Source organism: Letharia columbiana (assembly GCF_014066305.1).
Source record: "Letharia columbiana isolate WasteWater2 chromosome Unknown Sc0000057_s0, whole genome shotgun sequence".
Lineage (NCBI taxonomy): Eukaryota > Fungi > Ascomycota > Lecanoromycetes > Lecanorales > Parmeliaceae > Letharia > Letharia columbiana.
Window position 1 is genome coordinate 17,870 of NW_023501101.1, and position 21,348 is coordinate 39,217.

General features: G+C 32.7%; 5 protein-coding genes across 5 annotated transcripts; 3 read left to right on the forward strand and 2 right to left on the reverse strand.

The window, feature by feature from the left end:
- Positions 1-67: 67 nt before the first annotated feature.
- Positions 68-343, reverse strand: HO173_011101 (uncharacterized protein; the record flags this gene model as incomplete). Its single annotated transcript, XM_037312983.1, has 1 exon — positions 68-343. The coding sequence occupies one exon, from the start codon at positions 341-343 to the stop codon at positions 68-70; it is 276 nt and encodes a 91-aa protein (XP_037160032.1).
- Positions 344-2,349: 2,006 nt separating this feature from the next.
- Positions 2,350-4,832, reverse strand: HO173_011102 (uncharacterized protein; the record flags this gene model as incomplete). Its single annotated transcript, XM_037312984.1, has 12 exons — positions 2,350-2,607; positions 3,171-3,279; positions 3,337-3,610; positions 3,663-3,692; positions 3,748-3,800; positions 3,852-3,919; positions 3,969-3,997; positions 4,045-4,250; positions 4,307-4,383; positions 4,434-4,534; positions 4,587-4,623; positions 4,689-4,832. The coding sequence occupies 12 exons, from the start codon at positions 4,830-4,832 to the stop codon at positions 2,350-2,352; spliced, it is 1,386 nt and encodes a 461-aa protein (XP_037160033.1).
- A 1,880-nt stretch (positions 4,833-6,712) lies between these two features.
- On the forward strand, positions 6,713-6,969 carry HO173_011103 (uncharacterized protein; the record flags this gene model as incomplete). Its single annotated transcript, XM_037312985.1, has 2 exons — positions 6,713-6,785; positions 6,836-6,969. 2 exons carry the CDS (start codon positions 6,713-6,715, stop codon positions 6,967-6,969), a joined length of 207 nt encoding a protein of 68 aa, XP_037160034.1.
- Positions 6,970-7,541: 572 nt separating this feature from the next.
- HO173_011104 (uncharacterized protein) lies at positions 7,542-8,084 on the forward strand (the record flags this gene model as incomplete). The annotated part of the gene is made up of 1 exon (XM_037312986.1): positions 7,542-8,084. The coding sequence occupies one exon, from the start codon at positions 7,542-7,544 to the stop codon at positions 8,082-8,084; it is 543 nt and encodes a 180-aa protein (XP_037160035.1).
- A 96-nt stretch (positions 8,085-8,180) lies between these two features.
- Positions 8,181-8,531, forward strand: HO173_011105 (uncharacterized protein; the record flags this gene model as incomplete). Its single annotated transcript, XM_037312987.1, has 2 exons — positions 8,181-8,234; positions 8,322-8,531. The coding sequence occupies 2 exons, from the start codon at positions 8,181-8,183 to the stop codon at positions 8,529-8,531; spliced, it is 264 nt and encodes an 87-aa protein (XP_037160036.1).
- Positions 8,532-21,348: the final 12,817 nt, after the last annotated feature.

A 21,348-nucleotide genomic window follows, 5' to 3' on the forward strand; every position in this document is an offset into this window, starting at 1 on the left:
TGTAGCCTCAGATTACGGGACAAGGATGAATAGCAGCCGACATGTTAAGTCTCAATTTCGAACAACGTCAAAGACCTGCTCTCTTCGCAGCAGCCTCCTTTAGAGCGATTTCCGTGTAATACGGAACATCCTTCATCGCAGTCGTGCTGCCATTAATCACAGCGACCGACCCATAAAACTGGCTGAGCTGCTCAATAAACGTATGCTGATTCCGCGTCTCGACCTCCGTCATGCAAGACTGCGGCAGCCCCGAGATGAGACCATAGTTGTTCGCCACGAACTCGATCTGTTGCCGCAATCTATCACTAATCGGCCCCGCAAGTGTTGGCAAAAGAACCGCCATTTCCACTCGCAGCAACCTCGTCTGGTTCTTTGTCTCATACCGATATCCATTGCCGCTTCAACGTCCATGACCCTCCCATTATTCACGACTGCACTTGGTGAGTTCGCTAACGTTTGCTTTGGCCTCACGTAGACCGACTTATCGACGACTTTGGCCACGATGTCGGCACTGAACGAAAGATGGACATGGCTGGATGAGGGCTAGGAAGGAAACGAGGGGGACGAGGCCCATGGCGTAGGCTTTCATCATGGCGGACCTCGCGTGATGATGAGGAGGACCTCAGACGACTATTACGATCCAGAATAGAAGATGCGGAGGAAGGTTTCGGGTAGGTTACTCTGTAGGAGCATGATGTTGGTGAGATAGGTGACAGAAAATTGGAATGCTTAAACTATACCATGGTCACGTTTATCAAAGAGAAGATGGCATTAGAAGGGTCTGGCGGGCTTTATATCGCTAACCCCCAAAAATCCTACAACGGTCGAACCTTCGCAATGTCTCATTCGTTTATTACAGTCGTCCCGCCTCTTCCTACCACCATCTTCTACCATCTTCTTCAAAGATTATCTCAACTTTCATCAGACCATCATTAAGCTGCGAGTTCATCCTAGTGGTTTCCAGTAGCCATCATCCTCTTATTGGTGCATAGTACATTCAACATCGACCGTACAAGACCTTGCCAGGATTCTCAAAATGCTGCCGGATATTCTCTACTGGATGGGGACTTTGAACATTCAAAGCCCGAGTTTCGAAACGCGGAAGCCAACCCAAACGGTTGAAATAGTGTCGCGAGACTTCGTCGCAATCCTCCAGGATTCTCTGGAATCCGCTTCAGCGAGCGCAGACTAAAGATCCCAAATTAGGTCACTAATATGGGACGGCGCTGTGTTCCACCGGATAGTGCAATCTTTGAAGAACAAACACTGGAGGATATATGCAAAACCTTATCAACAGAATAATGGTGTGAAAACGATCCAAATGAACGGGGTTCCAGCGGAGAAGTCAGACTCTGCGCGACCGACAATGCCCCTCGAGACCGTCATAGCTGCCATGATTCCAATAGCCGGTTTCTGTGTCGCCACCATCACGGCGCTGGCGTCTCTGCGAACCTCTCAAGCGTACCACCTGCCTCTCCTCATACTGCAAACATAATTTTCGCTTCTCGCCTTGCGACGCGTAACGGATACAACGTCGTCTCCGGAGCACGGAGGCATCCTCAGCTCGTTTGTCCTCATCTGGCTCTGCCACATGTCTTGTGCACTCTATGCTGAAGGATACAGACTACCACCAGCGACTGGAAAGGGTTTACAAAACACCATTCAACCTCCGCTGGGCCGGGACGGAACAGAGAGTCCGAGGCACTGGGAGGCGTCGTCTGGCAAGCCCCGTAACTCCCGCAAAGCGGAAAGGAAGCTAAAACGATGCAAGACGCGAGCGGCGGCCTCTCTTGACACGCACTGAAAGGGGGCCAACCGCGCTGGTATCAAAAAACAGCAGTTTCCTTTCTTCAACGCACGTTCTCACTGCTCACAATCCGCGTCCTCAAACGCCTCTACCAAGAAAGTCTCCACCCCCTCCTTTACCCTTACGATTCTCCAACATCGGTCCCCTAAAACACGCCTCCCTAACTCAACTGTCCGACAACACAACCCGCAAGAGGATGCTCCGCGCCTGCCTGGTCCTCAACCTCATCTGGACGCAACGGGCGACAATGACGGGCTACCACGAGTGTCTCGCCATCGTTATCTCACAATTTATCTGGTCGATAGGAGTCTTCAGACGTGCTACGATGTTGGTTTGGAAGCTATGCCTAACTCATCGACCTTAAGCTCCAGATCACATCCTTAACAGCTCACTTACTCTTTTCCCCGTGGCCAGCTTCACTTCAACTTGCCCCAACAACGCTCCCATGCCGATATGACGAGGTTCGGGAAGGATACCGGGCACGCAAATGGGAGCATCGACGTCACCTTAAACAAACTGCAACGTGCTCCAACCTGCGCGGTTCATGCCGTAGCGCTCGAGATCCCAAGCGTCGAGACACCCGGGCCTGTCTGCGTGAAGCGCTGTGTTGGGACTGTATGTTCAAGTGCTGTGCCGAGGGTCGGCAAGGTCCTCAGATCGGCTGTCTTCTTTCCTTCCCGCTTGAGGTTGGAGGGTGCGATGCGAGGTGCACGTGTTGGCTTGACAGGTGCATCGGCCTCGAACCTTTCTACCTGCAAAGAGATCCAGGGCTTTCGAGTCGGTTGTGCTGAGGTACTCACCTTGCCCAAACTCAGTATACTAGCGGCTTGTTATTGCCGTAGACGTAGACGCTGTGCGAGAGACAGTCATCCATGAATCTCGTGAAGGGTTTCTACACATTGCCCGTTGAAATTTCTCGAACCAATATTTGGCATAGTCAGCTTCTGATCAAGATGTAAGGCAAGGCAGCGACTTTCACGATCTTGGATGGCTTCTAGAGAGCCGTTGTTGCGGACATACCCTCGATGCCGTGGCTTGTTCTGCAGGTCCGGAAAAAGCATCAAGACTTCTTGGGTGCGTCTTGTGGGCCATATTTTCATCTATCACATGAGACTCGTCATGGTGAAAAGGCTAATGATGCTAAGAGAATGGAAAATATGGGTGTAAAGTGTTGGAGATGCACAACGCAGTGAACATGTGTGAATCTAGATATTTTTGAATCCGAGGCAATAGATAACGGAAAGCTAAAACCCGGTGGTGGTGGGACGTAGAGAGAGAGGATCTCAGATCGATCAACATTATATAGCACTGATAGATATGAAAGGAAGAATTCAATCATTAAAGATATTAGCAATGTTTATACGTAGTCATCACCACGACGAGCCCCATTTAAATGTGTATCCTTCTCGGCATCAAGTTTCAGGCTGTCAAGACTGTCTATCCGGTAGGCCTTCGGCGCAATATTTTCATAGCTACAAGGACAGGAGTCAGCTGTATCCTAGATCAACATATGAAGCATTTGGACTTACGAGCTGTACTCGGCATTGGATGGCACCACTGTAGACTCGGATCCGAACTTTGTAAACGCCGTAGTTGAACCCGGCGCTCCTGGCGAATCGTCTTCGAGTTGCTTCAGTGCGTCTTCGTTCAAGTTGAGCGAGGCTATCTTCACGCTCTTTAGGCTGCGCATGAAGCCGTTTGAAGAAGCACCAACGAAGAGGGGCCGCAATAATGGCAGGCAGGCGCCGACAACGCCCATGGAAGACTCGACCATTGGCCAGTATACCAGGGGTGTGTTCATGTCTGCAGACTGATGTTAGACTTGAAATGAATCCATGGTTTTGGAGGTTCATACAGCTGATGTCCAAGAATCCCACGTCCAATTCTGCATGTGGTGAGTTAGAACCCACCGCATTGATGACGACAAGTTGGAGACGCACCTTGAACAACTTTGTTGAAAACTACGAGCTTCGCGATACCCGCTCCCACGGTCCTGTGACTTGATAAGCATGCTTTTAGATCGCCTACACGTTCCGCAACTTACAGTCCTCCGAGAAGGAACATGCCACTGACAGCAGCCTTGTGCCTTGCAGGCAGTTGCATTACCCAAATCTGGAAGCACATCAGCAAATATCAACGTGATTTAAGGAGGGGAACTTACACATGGAAGCGGCAGAGTCAGGATGATTACTGTTTGAAGTTAGATGACGATAAGCCAGAAGCAAGACACTTCTTACAATCCGTGAGAACATCTGACCAAGCTTGAGCCAGATACATTGCGTTCGTGTTGATGCAATTCTGGTACGTAAAGCCGAAATTGGTCCAGTCGATCCATAAGGGCCAGCATTGGAACAGGTTGGCGAAGAAGAAGCCAAGTGTCCAGACAACGACGACACCAATCATAGTCCACACAGATGGTTTGACGAAGGTGCCTTTGAAGATCCTGAGGGCACCTGTGAGCTGGTGTGGACATGTCAATGAGAATGAGAGTAGCTCTACCTTTTATAGAAAAGCAATACAGACAATTTCGTGAACCCGAAAGTCAGTGTTGTCGTAAGTTGCGTCGCGAAAACGATCTGTCCCCACTTTCAGCATTGCGAGGAGGCATTGGAAGAACAGAACTTACTTGTTCGAAGACTTTTAAGCGATGGTCGAAAACTGGAATTTCGTTGCCTGATCCGTCTTCTCCGCTTCCCGTGTGCTGTCCTAAATTGCCGATTGAAGTACCTTTTGAGGGTCAGAGAGTAGGCGGACAGTCTCTGGAATCGCCGATCCTTACCAACCAACATGCAAACCGCCGTGCCAATTGTGAGAAGCTGTCTCGGTATTAGCTTCGAATATCTCAACACTTACTGGGAATTTGGAGCACGGCTCAACATACCAACGCTGGTAGAATCATATAATCATCCCATGAAAGCGCAGCCTGCTTCATGCGTCGAGCATAAAAACGCAGGGCGGTTACGACGATGGTGAGAAGGCTCAGCACAAGTGCGAGAGCATACATCTTGCCAGCTGAATCCGCCATGGCGAGAATCGGAAATTGGCAATGGACAAAGTGTTCTTGCGAGGAAGACAAGCACGATGATCACAACAGCTCACTATTCTATGGAAAGACTGGAAAGCTTCTACACCTCAATTGAAGAAGCTGTCGAAGGGCAGTCTCGAGAAACTTGACGAATTTCGGGTAGGGCCAGTGGGAAGGGCTGATTAAAGGCATTTCCAGCACCCCAGTCGTGGTCCAGGGAGGCAAGGCCACAGAAAGGTGTTCGGCGTAATCTAGCCCACATGACTCCAAGCTGTGGTTCCACGGCGCTCGTGCAACGGCGAACAAATTCTTCCAAATTTAGCTACGCAATCGTCCGAGATACAACGCAAGAAACGAAGGTGAAACCTGACCAATGCGAGAACCCGTCACACCGGCATATCTGGCTAACACTTCGAAGGTGCCACCGTGCCACTAACCATCAAGTTACCCAACGTTACCTAAGGATGTAAATGTAATCTTCCGGTTGGTTGGAAGTCGAAGGAGCCATTTTGACTTAGGGTAGCTCACGTCGAGGTTCGTTTCAACATCAGAGCGGATTTGATTGGAGGCTGAGCGTCATCTGAGCTTGAAAGTTGACGGGTGATGCCATCTTGGACCCGCCATAGGATCCATTTTCGGCCCCCGCGCCGTTTTTAGGAGACTTGATCGCTCAATTTTGAAACGCCGTAGAAGGTTTGGAAGGAGGCTGGAATTGGTGAACGGTACCTACTGTACTTTGGTGAAACGTGAAGATGGCGCTATCTTAGACGCTAAATATTATAGGCGACAAGCGCTCCAAGCAAACGCGCCGGAATGACGCTACCTCAGCGCCACTTTACCCACTCAAGGTCTTGTGAGTTCTCTTACCCAAAGCATCCTCCAGATAAATCGCCGTCAAACAGCCTGCAAACATCCTGCAAATATCCTGCAGGCTGAGATGTGCAGGAAATCAATCGCGAGTGACCCCCTTTTCACTTGTTCCGTTCTTACGGCGGTGCGCGGCGTGGAATTTGCCCTTATATCTCACCAGCTTCGTTGCTCCACCATCACCTTGGTACGGAATGCAGGGTTTCCGCTCAATGTCTACCTTATGGGCAACCTTCAAGGTGGGCAGGGTCTTCAGAAAAGCGATCTGGGGCCTGGAAGCTTGATAAAGCAGGAAATGCGTTCTGGAATACGCTGTTCAATGATTTCAGTGACAACATCATTGTTCATGCTCTCGCTCGTAGAGAGGGAGACTTGACGTCGTGAAGTCCACTATCGGTGTCGTGCGGAGTTTCAAGGTCACCCGCATGATCTCGGCTTCGTAGGAGGTCCGCGGCACGTTCATTCGGGGATATCTGACCTATCGAGCTTTTTTAATTGGTGCGCGAATACCAGCTCAAGAACTCTTTGACCATATGCTGCGTTTGTGAAAAACAAAAAAGAGGCTAGGAGATTTCATGCAAGGCACAACCCGTTTCAACAATTCACCAATTCCCGCTCTGCATTTACTAGTCGCAACAAAACAGAGCATTTCTTCCCAACCACCTTGTCCGCGCCCCATACGTGAAACAAGGCGGCCCATCATCTCCAACCATACTCCGTACAGCAGAAGAACATCGACCGAGAAACAGTGCACAATCACGGCTGCCTCCACCCCCAAATTTTGGACGAGTTTGACGAACATTTCCGGCTCCCTTCGAATCTCGGCAAGCCTGATATCAAAAGTCTATTATTATTAGTAGGAGATCAATTCCTCCTCAAACATATATACCCGCACATCTGCCCATGCTAACACAGTCTACCATTGCCGCCCAATCCACTCCTGGCGCACGCAAATCGCCACGTCTCAAACCTCTACCATTCCCGCCAGCCAGAATTCTGCCAAGCCTACCAAAATGCGTACCACCACAATCGTCTACACTATCCTCCTCCTCGCGGCTCCAGCCTTCACCCTCCCTTTACATTTAGGTACGGCTTCTTCAAGTTTATCTTTAAACCATGAGCTTACGGTGTAACAGATGCCATCAGATCGTTGGTCAGCCGCCAACTGAGCGAGGTGAGCGAACTGAGCGAATTAGTAAGCATCGACGATGGCCCTCCAAAAATGGGGGCGGATGCGGATGAGAGGATCTGCATCAACGGCAAATGTTGATCGAGGAGCCCGGGACGACCGGAACGGTGGAGGTAATGGAGGAGTAACGGACCTATTTTCACGGAGCCTACTAGGGCATCTTGATGGCCCGATAAAGCTTGCTGTATATAAAGCTTTCCTGCTGAGCGGGGATAACGTTCGAGGTCAGGGATTTCACAAACGCTGCTTCCGGAGCCGCTCTTCCCAGCTTGCACAATTCACATCCCTCCTTCATGAACGCCATATCTCGATACTCCCCGCCCGAGTCCCATGTATTAGCCTACACTCTTCCTTGGAAGTCCTCATCTCCTTTCCAGTCCTCGTACCCCACGAATCGTCCACCCTCGAGCACCCTCCCGGCTTAGCTTGGGGATCAATCCCCCAGATGGACTTCCGATCTACCTTGACAGCCCACTCACCAAGCACTTGGCATCTTCGGATGTACTAACGCATATTACTCAAGCCCCTGACCGGATTAATATATAATTACTTCCAAAACCTCACCGACGATTCCAATCCCTCTGCTTTTTCCCCTTTCTCCAACAGCGCCCTTCGCACTCAACTCCAAACCTCGTCAGACACGCCCAAATACCATGATCCTATCAAATCCTCGAAACCCACGCAGTCATCAAAAGAAGCAGCTCGCCTTCCCGAGGCCACGCAATTTCCTCAAAAACAAACCCGAGGCCAATGTCCGGGTCGTAGCAAACCCGCAACAGCAGATCGAGCGTTCACGCGAAGCCGGTCCGATTCAATCATGTCCAAACAGCCCCGTCTCCAAACAACGACGTAAACCCGGTGAGCAAAGGACAACGGTACTTGCGGCGGAACCGTCCGTTTGCTTGAACAATCCCGACTACGAAACGAGACCCTATGATCCCCCCCATCAAACTCGGCCGCCGGATCGATGGCCACTGGATTTGAGTTCCATCCGCTTGATAATTTCCATGCCAAAAGCCACAGGTTTGCGCCAACGCACGATCTCAGCATTCCAGATCGACCTCGCCACGTCACCATGCCTTTTCGCTGACGAGACCCTGCCAGCGAGGTCAAACACCACCAAACGTTTGACGAGGCAATATGAAAGAGCGTTCGAGCCTCCCCGTTTCTCAGCTCCGCACAGCAAAGTCCGTTGACACGCACACCCTTTTTTAAAAAAAACCTCAAGAAAGTCATCCATCGCAGTCCCCGTAACCCGGCCTACCAGACCCAACGTGAAGCCAAGCGACAAGATGGAACACAGACAAGACACGTCCGCCGAAATATCCGAACTGAAACACACCATCGTAAGCAACCCCTCCCCCCCCCTCCCCTTCCCCAACCCACCGCGTCCGCACCACCGCCACCCATCCAACTCACACCCACCCCCACAGACCCGACTGAAGATCCAAATCGAGGACCTCGACCGCTACCTCGGCGCGATTCGGAAAGAGCTCGGGTTCTACAAGACCATGGTGGAGGACTGCAGGAACGTGTTCGAGAAATACCCAGACCCGGAGAGGGAGGAGAAACGCACGAGTGAGAGCGAGGGTGGCGGGGGGATGTCAGCGGCGGTGGGGGGGTTGAAGATAAGTGATGATTGAGGGGCGACAAGCGGAACGGTGGGAGGGGAGGGAGGGAGGGAGGGAATGTTGGAATGAAGCGGCGGAATTGGGTTCAGTCGAGCTAGAGTAGTAGTCTGTCATCGGTAGACTTGATGGAGCTGAGCCTTGCATCAGTTTTTTATTATTAGATTTAAAAAAGCGATTAAATATATTATCCTCATCTTTATTTTAAAATTATTAAAAAGATCTTTAACGCTATTAATAAGATTTTTAAAACTTTTAAGATTAAAAAGACTTTTAAGGCTATTAAGATTAAAATACCTTCTCCTCGCGAGAATATTCTTATATACGATATATTATCGAGTATTATAAGCTCGAATTAGATAAATAAAACGCCTTTACTTATTATTAAAGTAGATCTTTAAAAATTAATAGCCTAGCTATTTAAGATCTAAGAGAAGCGAAATAATCGCTATTCTTATAAGAATAAGATTTATAAGTTATATCGCTATTATCGTCGTTATAGTTATAATTATTATTATTATTACTTAAATATATCGAATTTAAATTTATTTAACTTTAAATCGAATTAAGAAGAAAGAAGAGGAGTTTTCTTTCGTTATATGAAAGGTAAAAAGCTCTTTCTTAATATTATTAAAAGATTTCGAAGTATAAATATTAAGTACTTTAAATAAATCTTCTTTAAGATTTTTAAGATTAAAAATTTCGCTAAGTTAGCCTATATATATATTACTCTAATTAAAAAGAATAAGAATATTAATAACTATAATTATATAATATATTACTTTTATATATACTCGATAATCGTTAATCGCTTTATATACGTTAGCGTAAAGAAAGACTTAAATAAGATTCTATATATATATACTATTCGCTTACTATAATTATCTATTATTTATAGATTTAACTTTATTCTTATTTATTATCTCGTCTTTATTATTATATATATTTAGAATAATTAAAATAATTCTAAAGTATAAAAAGCGAATAATTAGAGCTATAGAGATCTTCTTATATTTAAAAGAACTTATATAGATAATAATAAGTTAAATACCGCTACGCCTAGTTTTAATAAGCCTATTATTATTAAAGAAAGTGAAATTTATAAGAATTTTAATAGAGGTAGCTATTTTCGCGAGCGCTATATCTATTTATATATCTATATAATCTATTAATAAAATTATTTAATAAATAAATATCTTAAAACTCTAAATCTAGCTATAAATAGTTTTAATTATTTATTACTAAGTAATTATATTATTAAGATAAAATAACTTTTAAGATATTTATAAATACCTTAGTCGCTGTAATATATATCTAAGAGATTTCTATACGCGCTATACGATCTATTAAACTCGAATTTATCTTATTAAAGATTATTAATAATTAATAATTAGTTTAAATAATTAAACGATTACTTAAATCTAATATTTATTAAGATTATTTTAACTATTCTTCGAAAAAGCGCTAAGATAAATTTTCGAGATTATATTCTAACTTATCGTAATTAAAATTATCTATTAATATATTAAGTATCTTAAATACTATTAATAAATCTTTAAAAATAGTTTTAATAATATCGCCTAATCGAGATTAATCTTTAGAATAAGCTCTATTACGTCTATTTATTACTCGATTTAATATCGAAATATAATAAAGATTAAAGATAAATTTATAATCTCTTATTTCTATATAACTACTTAATTAATAATAATATTTAGATAAAGTAAAGCGTATTAAAATATATTATATATAATAACGTAGTAATAGTATTATTATAGAAAGATTTAAGAGTTTAATTCGTTAAAAGAAATCTTAAAGACGCTTTTAGATATATATTTATTATTATATCGAATTAATAACTACTTAGTTTTAATTACGATAAACGCTATTAAAAAGAATAATATCTACTATTTAAATTATATATATTATTATTTCTATTTAATCTCTTTATAAAGATCTTTATTTAAATCTTAATCGCGATTCTTCTATAAAAAGTAATACTTTACTATCTAGACGATTTCTTTATAATTCTTTTATTAAATAATAACGTAATTTTATATATTTAATAATTTAATTAACTATAAAATAAATTAAATCTTTAAATTAATTATAAAAAAAATATTATAATTTTTATAATTAAATTTCTAAAAATTAAATTTAATAATTTTTTTAAAAGGTAAAAAAGTTTTTTTTAAAAAAAATAAAAAGAAATTTTAAAATAAAAAAGCTAGATACGTAGTTAATAGAATAGATAGAATTAGTTACTAGATAAACTAATAACTAAAGAAAGAAGAAGAGGAAAGGGAACTCGTAAGTATTTAAGACTTTATTAAGTATATTAAATACTCGCCTTAGCTACGTAGCTTATAGCCTAGTAAGCGATATAAGCGAGCCTATTAGTTCGCTTTAAGTACTTTTACTCTTATAATTATATTTCCTCTTAGAAAGTTTAGCCTCTAAATCTTATTATTATTACGTCTTATAATTAAATATATACGAACTTACTAGTATTATCTACGCTATCTATTATTAGCTTAAACGTAGTCTAAACTAACGTATACTATAATAGCGTATTCGTACTATATACTCTAAGGTCTTCTTAAATATATTATTATATTTATATACTAAATCGCGATAGTATCGCTATATATATTATTATTTTAATTAATAGAATATAGGCGTAGTACTATCCTATTACGATATACTATTATTACTATTATTATACGCTATTATTATATTATTACTTTATAATCGTAGTAATTCTATTATAATAATCGTTAAAAGTCGCGCTAGTAAGTATAAAAGACTTACTTTTAATCTAACTTTTATTCTTCTTAGTAATAATATTAACGTCGACGCTATTATAAGTAAGTATCTAATTCTTCTTTATATCTACTATCTTATCTTTATTTATTCTTATTATAATATCGCGATAGCGAGCTACGTATTATCGTAATAGTATAGTATATATATCGATTAAGATAATAGTTAAATAAGATTATAGTTATTTAGATTAACTTTATATATAATAAGTATCTTAAAGAATACTTTACGATACTTCGTAAATAGTATAAGAAGTATATTAATATATTAATAGTAATACTAAACCTTCGCTCTTATAGCCCTACGGGTTATTAAGTGCTCTTAGCCGTCGTAATCTCTCCTCCTCGCGCTATTACTAATAGATATTTATATTTATTTTAAAGACGTGCTTAGCTAAGAAGGCTATTAGCCTCTCTTATCGCTACTTTTATCGCTACTCTTATCGCTACTTCTATCGCTACTCCTCTTATTTATTCAAATATTAATTATAAGTAAAAGAGATATTAAATAACTAAGAGGTTACGCTAACGTATACTAGACCTCTTCTATTATTATTATATATATACTTTCGCATATAATCCTTATACGATTTATATCGCGTTTTCTACTGGCTCGCGTTAGCGTAAATATAGGCGATATTCTCGCGGGGGTTATATATATATAATAGACTCGATCTCTATTTATTAGATTAATATCTTCGCTATAACCCGTATTAGCGAGAATATTTATATTATCCTTCGCCGCTAAATTAATATAAATTCGATTTAATATATACTAGAGTGCGTAGCTAACATATATAGCGGCTTATCGCGCTAAGAAACTTCGGCGTAATATCGCTATCCTCGCCCCTTCTTTAACTACTCCTCTTACTACTCTCTCTACTAGATCTTTTATCATCTAATAAATCTTCTAGATAAATAATTACTTTCTAATATAAGATAATAGATAGACTAATACTAGATAATGATAGTTTTATATATAGCTCTAATAGCTATTTTTCTTACTATATATAGCGTTTTAGCGCCTTAAAATCGGCCTACGGGCATTTTAGCTATTTTCGCTAGGCCTTTTAGCTATAACTTATTCGCCCTTTAGAGCTCTTATACTACTATTACTTTCGCGATCTTTCTTACTTCTTAATCTCTCTTAATAATTATATCTTTAGCTTTATCTTAAATACTAATTTATATAACTTCTTTACTTACTCGAAGTTCTTAATTACGTCTTTAATATTTTCGAGATACTTTATTAATTTCTACGAAGCTTTATAAGATAAGAAGTCTTTTTAGTTAATAAGATACTTAGTCTCGCCCTTATAAACTCTTTTATCTAGTATCTTATTAACCTCTTACTCTTCTTCTTTATTAATTAAGACTACTTACGACTTCGAATTATTATTACGCGAGTACTACAGCTTTAATAGCGATATATGAAATATAGAATAAATTCTTTTATATCTAGCGGGGAGGTCTAGCTTATAAGTCTACGTATTTATTTTCTCTAGCACTTTAAAAGGCCTAAGCTATCTATAATTAAGTTTCTTCTTTAATTGTAAAGTACGTATATTTAAGCTTTATAATAGTACTTTATCTCTTTTTTTAAAGGTTATAGCCCTATAATTACTATTATAATACTTTACTTACTACTTTAACGCTCGCTCTTATAATTCTTTTAGATACGATCTTATCTCTTATAATTATTCTACTCGCTCTATAATAAGCGATACTTCCCCCCTTAAGATTCTATTCTTAGAAGTATTTTCTAAGTCTACTATATATCTTATTAGTAGATCTTACGGAGTCTTATTAATACTTATATATACGCTATTATTATATATAAATATAGTTATTAATAAGATTTTAGATTAGTTATTTTACTTATAGTTATAATATATCTATAGATAGTATTTTAATATCTAATTTTATCTCTTAGTCTAATTATCGATTTAAGAATAAAATATAATACTTAGTTTACGCTTCGCACTTAAATGTTAATATAGCGTTATCTAGAACTTACTTATAAATAGAGAGCCTCGATTTAAAATTAAGTTACGTATTATATCGCGTAGTAATATAAATTTCTATTATAAGATATTAATAAGACTATTAGCCTTTAGATTCTTAATAATCGCTATATATATTATATACTTAATTAGCTTATCTATTAAGATTAAGATAATATTATAAATCTTATTAATATATAGATCTCTTATAGATAATAGATTCGTAATGAAATTTAGTATTATAGTATAAAATAAATCTACGCTATTTAAGAGGATCGACGCTAGCTCGCTATACGACTTATAATAATAAATTTATACTCTTTAATAATCGAGGTAAGTGCGAATATACTCTATTATATCGCTTATTATATTTATCTAATAGTATTTAAATCTAATATTCTTCTTAATACGCTTATAAGCGAAGTATTTAATATTAGAGTTATTATAATTTATATAAAGAATCTCTTTCTTTATAGTAGAATCGTTAGAAATATAGACTGCGAGGCTACGACGTAGTAGTTTATCCTTATTAACTCTCTATTTCGAAAGCTTATTCTATTTAGTAGCGTATCTTTAATACTACTTCTTATTTATAACGAAAGTATTCTTACGTTATAATTTAAGTAGCTATACTATTATTAATTTCCATAGCTTTAAATAAAATCTCTTCGACTCTAAAATCTAATAAATTAGAAGTCGAGACGATATCGTAGTATCTAGAATACGTATTCGTTTATCGAGTACTCTCTTATCTAAGTTAGTAACTTAGATATCTACGATAATAATATTATTTAATTACTTTATTAACGCTATAAGTTTAACTATAGTAAATATACTATTATATTTTTATAGATTAGATTAATATTTCTAATTACGAAGCTTATTTCGTAAGATAGAAAGAAAATTATTATTATTATTCTCGCTATTATTCGATTTAATAATATTAAACTTTCTTAACGATATATTTATAGAATTAAGTTTTCTTTTACGATATTTAATTATAAAGTTAAATATAGCTAATTTCTTAGTCTAGCGAATCTACTTCGTATTAAGCTCTTTTATTATTATAAAATAATATAAGTTATTATAATCTAAGATTATATAAATAAGATACTTACTATCTTATAAGTAATATCTTTAATTCTTAAAGTCTAGTATAATCGTATAGAGCTTCTTATTATATATATTTTAGCGAGACTTAACGCCTTTAAATTTATAGCTAGAAAAAGTAATAGAGTGCTATTATCTATCCTCGCTTAGTTAATTAAGTATACTATCTATATCTATATTAAAAGTATTAATCTCTATAATAAGCGATACTTTTTAATTATAGTATTTTAGTATAAATACGATAATAAATACTCGCTTAAGTATCTTAAAAGCCTTATATACTTTCTTATTAAATACGAAGAGTAGTCTAATCTCGTCTTTCTTTACTTCTTAGATTAGATTTATTAAAAATATAGTTATCTACGAAAAGCCTTATACGAATCGTCGATAGAAGTTTACGAATTTTAGAAAGATTAAGATATTCTTAGTAGACTCTAATTCTAGCTACTTAGTAATAGCCTTAATACGCGATAACTCTATTTAAATATTACGCTAATTTATTAAGAATCTTAGAAAGATAACCTTATTGCGATTAAAAGTATATTTCGATAACTTCGTATAGAGTCGATACTTTAATAGTACGCGTAGTACTTTACGTATATACTCTTAATATAACTCTTCTATTTCGAAATAGATTAGTATATTATTTAAGTATATTATATAGAAGATATTAATATATAGTTTAAGTACTTTATTTATATAAGCTTAAAAGATTATAAAGGTATTTACGAGGTTAAAAGATATTATTTAATACTTAAACTAGTCGTAGCGAGTTCGAAAGGCGATTTTCTACTTATCTTTCTTTCGCACTTATATTCGATAATATATATTACGAATATTAATCTTAGTAAAGTACTTCGTATATACGAATCTTTTTAAAGTCTTTAAGAGTAGTGGTAATAGGTAATTATTCTTAATAGTTATCTCGTTAAGCTTTTAATAATCGATATATAATTATAATAAGCTATCTAATTTCTTAATAAATAGTACTAGCGAGTTAATCTAACTAATTAAAAATTAAATCTACTTTCTCTTAAGCGTAGTATTTAAATAATCCTTAATCGCTGCGAGTTCGTTATATAATATATTATAAATTAAATTATTTCTAAATAACTTCCCAGATTATAGATTAATAGAGTATTCGATTTAATTATACGTGTTAAGACTATTAGATAGCTCTTCTAAAAAGACTTCTAATAAATCTTTAAGTTATTTAAATACGCTAGAGTCGTCTAGCTACGTGATATTATACCGTATAGCTTTATCGTAGTTATTCTTATTACTTTTAAATAGAATCTAATATAGGAGTGCGATAAACGCTTATCTTAGATCATGCGTAATTGCTATATTGGCCAATAACGTAAACTGCTTTATATCCACTATTGCGATATCTACTTACATCTTATCGCTTATAGGAAAATCGCGATAGGTTTAGAACTACTCGCGCTAATAAATATTCGGATCGATATTATAGATTTAAGGGAAACTAAGAATAAGATCGTATCCTCTGTATGTCCACAGCATACGCCTTTAAGGTTTGCTCTTGCTTTTTTTCCTCGACTGTCCGCGAGGCCAAAGATTAGATTATGCTTTCTATACGAGGGTATTTAATAACCGTCGATGGCACGTATTATTATTAACGCGTGTTTAGGTTTAGGAATCTACGTCTCTTTAATAAAAGATTACGATATAAAGATTTTCTTGTTACCGATATCTACTAGAGTAGTTACTCTTACGCTTTTTATTTAGTATAGTAATTTCGCCTCTTAATAATAGAGAGCGAGATTATCGCTTAATTAATAACGTGTTTAATACTATAGCGATAAGTATTAGACTTTATCTTTTCCCTTACTTAATCTATGATTACGTGCTTCGTTACCCGTAATATAGTTTAAATATTTAGGCGAATTCTTATAATACTCTAGCTGCTTATAATTATAGTATTATATTTTAGTAAGAAATGTCTTTAGCTTAATACGAGAGTTGCTATCTTCGGGTTTAATTCGCTTAGGCTTTCGGCCTTATAACGTCGACGAGGATAAACTCTTCTTTTGATCTTATTAACTTTTCGTATATACTATTCTTTAGACTTAATATACTATTAATTACTACTTCTCTAATTACTTATCTTATCGCTAAAGCGAGTCTTATCTAGAGTAGAAAGCTCTTTCGTTTTTCGTAGCCTTTACTTTATATTTTAATATTATTATAATATAATAGCATAGATAATAGATTAAGTAATCTCCTTTATGGCTTTTAGAGGAATTTTCTCTACCACCCTATCTCGTAAGCCTTTTATACGTTCTAGATCGATTATATAACGTTCTTACTACGACTAGAGTATAATAAGATAATTATTAAAGCTGGCTATCGATTACGTATCTCTTATAACCGCTTTAGCTAACTAGCGTTCTACGTTATAAGATTTAACGACTAAATTACGAACTTAATTTAAGTATTATCTCTTATATTCCTTCTAGATAAATTCCCTAATATCGTGTAGTATTGTATCTCTAATATTTCTTTAGATCTACTTCTTAATATTTATTAAGAGAATAAAAAATTAGCGAGTCTTTTCTTCATTTATATGGAAAAGTTAATAGTTATAGCTAAAGGAGCTTATTACTTAAAAAATTATTTAAAAAAAAAGTCTTTTACTTATATAGAGACTAATCTAATTAGATTAAATAAGAATCTAAAAAAAAAAAAATCTTTAATATATTAAAAGAAATAAATCTTAGATTAAATCTTCTTTATACTCTTATTAACTTAATATTAGCTATAAACCTCTTAATTTTAAATCTAGATAATATTTAAAGTTAAACTATTATAGATAAATTATAAATATATTATTATTTAAAAGAACTTAAGAACTTCGATAAGAAAGTTTTAAATATCTTTAAAGTTAAATTATTTATATAATATAAAAGAAAGCGTTTTATCTTTAAAAGATATATTATTAAATTTAATTTAAATTATATTAAAATATAATTTATAAATATTATCGAAGAAGAGTTAATTATAATCTTTATCTTTATTACTAATTTATAGAATTTTATAAAAAGCGCTATTAAAACTTCTAATACTTAATATAATAAATTAAAGACTTTAATAGAAAGCTTTTAAATTACTAGTCGTAATATTAAGATATTTTAATAATAAAATAAAGAATTTAATTAGAATATCGCTTAAGTTAAGATAAAGATATTAATAATTACTACTTAATTAAATAATAATAATAATTAATTATTTTATAAGCGAGAAATTAATAATAGACTTCGAGGTTTATATAATAGATATTATATTAATATTATAAAACTAATTAAAGAAAATAAGAAATTTAAATAAGATTTAAAATTTAAAGAGTAATAGTTAAAGAAGTAATAATCTTATATATTAGCTAATTTAAAAAACTTCGATAAAAAAAATATAAAGATTATATCTTATTAGTCGAGTATTTTTATTAATAGTATTTATCAAAACTTATATTATATCTCTATTATAAATCGCGTAGAGAATATAGAATTAAATAAATAATATCTTAATATCTTAAATTTTTATAATATTAATTATCGAAATAAGTAAAATAGCTAGCGTTAATATCTTAAAGCGAAATTTAAATAAAGCGTTATAATCTTTTCTATTAAATTTAAAAAAATCGATTATATATAAGATTATTATAAGTTTACTATATATAATATTATTAAAATAAGAGTAAATAAAGATATCTTAGATTTATATTAAATTATTTAAGAAATAATTAATAAATTAAATAATATATTTGAAATATATAATAAGATTATTAAATTAAATATTAAGATATTTAATTTTAAATTTAATATAAAAGTAATAGATAAGAAGAAATCGTTTAAGAATTTCTACGTATAATTCTCTATAGCTATTACTCTCTTAAAATTTACTAATATTTATAAGATATTTAATCTAAAACGATTAATCTTTATATATCTAAAATATCGAATTTTAAAATAATCTTTTAATACTTTTTAAGAATTAATTATTTTTCTATAAGTATTAAATATAAATCTTTAGATTATTAATAATATATTAGATTTAAAGAGTAAGAAAGAGATTAATAAAATTAATAATAGTTATAAAAACTTTATTCTCTTAAATAATTAGCGTAATTTTTTCTTTACTAAAAGAAATAATAATATTATTATCAAAAATTTCTATATATAAAAATATAAGTATTTTAAATTATTAATAAATAGAATTTAAAAAGAAGATAGATATTTTAAATATTTAAAAATTGAATATCGTTCTAGCGATAATAATACTTTATATAAAAATATAGATTTATTAATAAAAGAATAAGTTAATATAATTCTAAAAGTCGTTAATATAAAGAAGAATATTCTTATCGAATTATTATAAGAATTAAAAAATTAAAAATTTTTAATTAAGTCGTCGCTAGAGATTTAAAAGTCTTATATATAAAAATTAAAGAGTTAGAAATAGAAAGAATACTCGCTTTTATCTCTCTATTCGCGTATATTATTATTATTAAAATCTCTTTATAAAATAAATACTAATTAGATTTTTATAGAAAAATTATTATATTAATAAAATAGATTAAGATTAATTATCTCTTAAATATTAAAGCTTTAATATTAAGCTTTATAAATATATCTTTTATTAAAATAAATAAGTTATTTAAAATAATATTAATATAATTTTATAAATTATAATTAATTAATAATAAATCTATTTTTATTTTTAATATTATATATATAATCTTAATAAAACTTATTTTAAAAGATTATATAGAAGAACTTTAATACTTAATTATCTTATTAAAATAATTTAATATTATTTTAAAAATATTATAACTAGAATAATATAACTCTTATATATTCTTTAAATTTAGAATTATTATATTTAATTTAGATTATTATATATTTAACTATTTATTATATAATAAATTTATTATTATTTAAAGTAATAATAAATTTTTAAAAAAGAATTTAAATTATATAGTAAAGATTATATTTAAAAAAAAGAATATAATAAAGATTTTTATCTATATCTTTATTAAGATAATTAAAAAATTAGAAAATTAAATTATTATTATATAATTTTAAGATTTTAAATAATTTTATTAATTTTATTAATAAGAAAGTAAAGTTTATTATTAATATTATCGTTATTATAATAAAAGATTATAAGAAATTCTTTTATAAGTTAAAAAAGAAATCTTTAATTATAAAATAGTTATAAAAATAAATTTTTATAATATATTATAAAGAATTAGATATTTAAAATCCTATTAAAATTAATAAACTTCCCTCTTATCGCTTTATTAATTATAAAATATATCTTAAAAAAAAAGTTATTTTATTATTAAAAAGAGCTTATAAACTCTTTAGAGATTAGATATTAATTATAAAGAAATATATTAATAAGATATTAAGAAAAGACTATATTAGATTAAGTACTTCTCTCTATATAATATTTATTCTAATTATAAAGAAACTTAATAGAGAATTTAAATTATATATAAACTATAGAGTCTTTAATATACTTATTATTTTTAATTAAAATATTCTCTTATTAATTAAAGAGACTTTTATTAAATTATACGCTATAAGAATATATAATAAATTCGATATTATAGTCGCTTTTAACGAAATTAGAATAAAAAAGAGTTATAAAAAAAAATTATATTTCTTATTCGATATAGTTTATTCGAATATATAATAATATCTTTTAAGTTATATAATATCTTTATTACTTTTTAAATATTTATTAATAATATTTTACGCGAATATTTAAATATATTCTATATTATTTATTTAGACGATATTCTTATCTATAATAATATTAAAAATAAATATATTTAATATATAGAAAAGATATTAAAGAAACTTCGATAAGTTAATTTCTATCTTAATATTAATAAATATAACTTTTATATTATTAGAGTTAAATATCTAAAATTAATTATTATAATAGAAGAAGTAGAAATAAATATAAAGAAAATTAAGATTATTACTTAATAGAAAAAATCTAGATATATTAAAGATATATAAATATTTCTAAAATTCGCTAATTTCTATTAAAAGTTTATTATAAGATATTCTAAAATCGTTATATTTTTAATAAATCTTATTTATATTTAATAGAAGAAAGACTTTATCTATTTATAGACTTAAGAATATTCTAAATAACTCGCTTTTAAAATACTTAAGAAAGCTTTTACTACTATCTCTATACTTATTTATTTCGACTTAAATAAAAAGACTTAATTAGAAATAAACGCGTCTAATTTTATAATTATTATTATTCTATTATAAGAAGATAAAAATAAAATATTTAGATTTATAATATTTCTCTTTAAAAAGATATCTTCTATAGAGTATAATTATAATATTTATAATAAGAAACTTATAGTTATAATATAAGTTTTTAAAAAATAATATTCTAAGCTAACTAATATCTCTATCGAGAATCTTATTAAAATTATTTTAAATTATAAGAATTTATAATATTTTATATTTTTTAAATAATTTAACTCTTACTAAGTAAGATAGATGAAGTTTCTTTTTAAATTTAATTTTTATATTATTTATTATCTAGAGAAATAAAATATTAAATCTAATAATCTTATTTAATAAGTAAAAGATTTATCTAAAAATAAGAATAATAATTATACTTATTATTAATATTATATAATTTTTAAAAATAATAATCTTAACGAAGATATTAAGAATATTATATATTTTATTATTATACTTTTAAATAATATAAAAGAAAGTATTATCTCTCTAATTATAATATTATATAAATTTAATAAATAAAATAATATTAATAATAAGAAGTCTAATAAAGAATTACTATTAAAGATCTCGATAGAGACTTCTTAAGAGAAGTTTATAG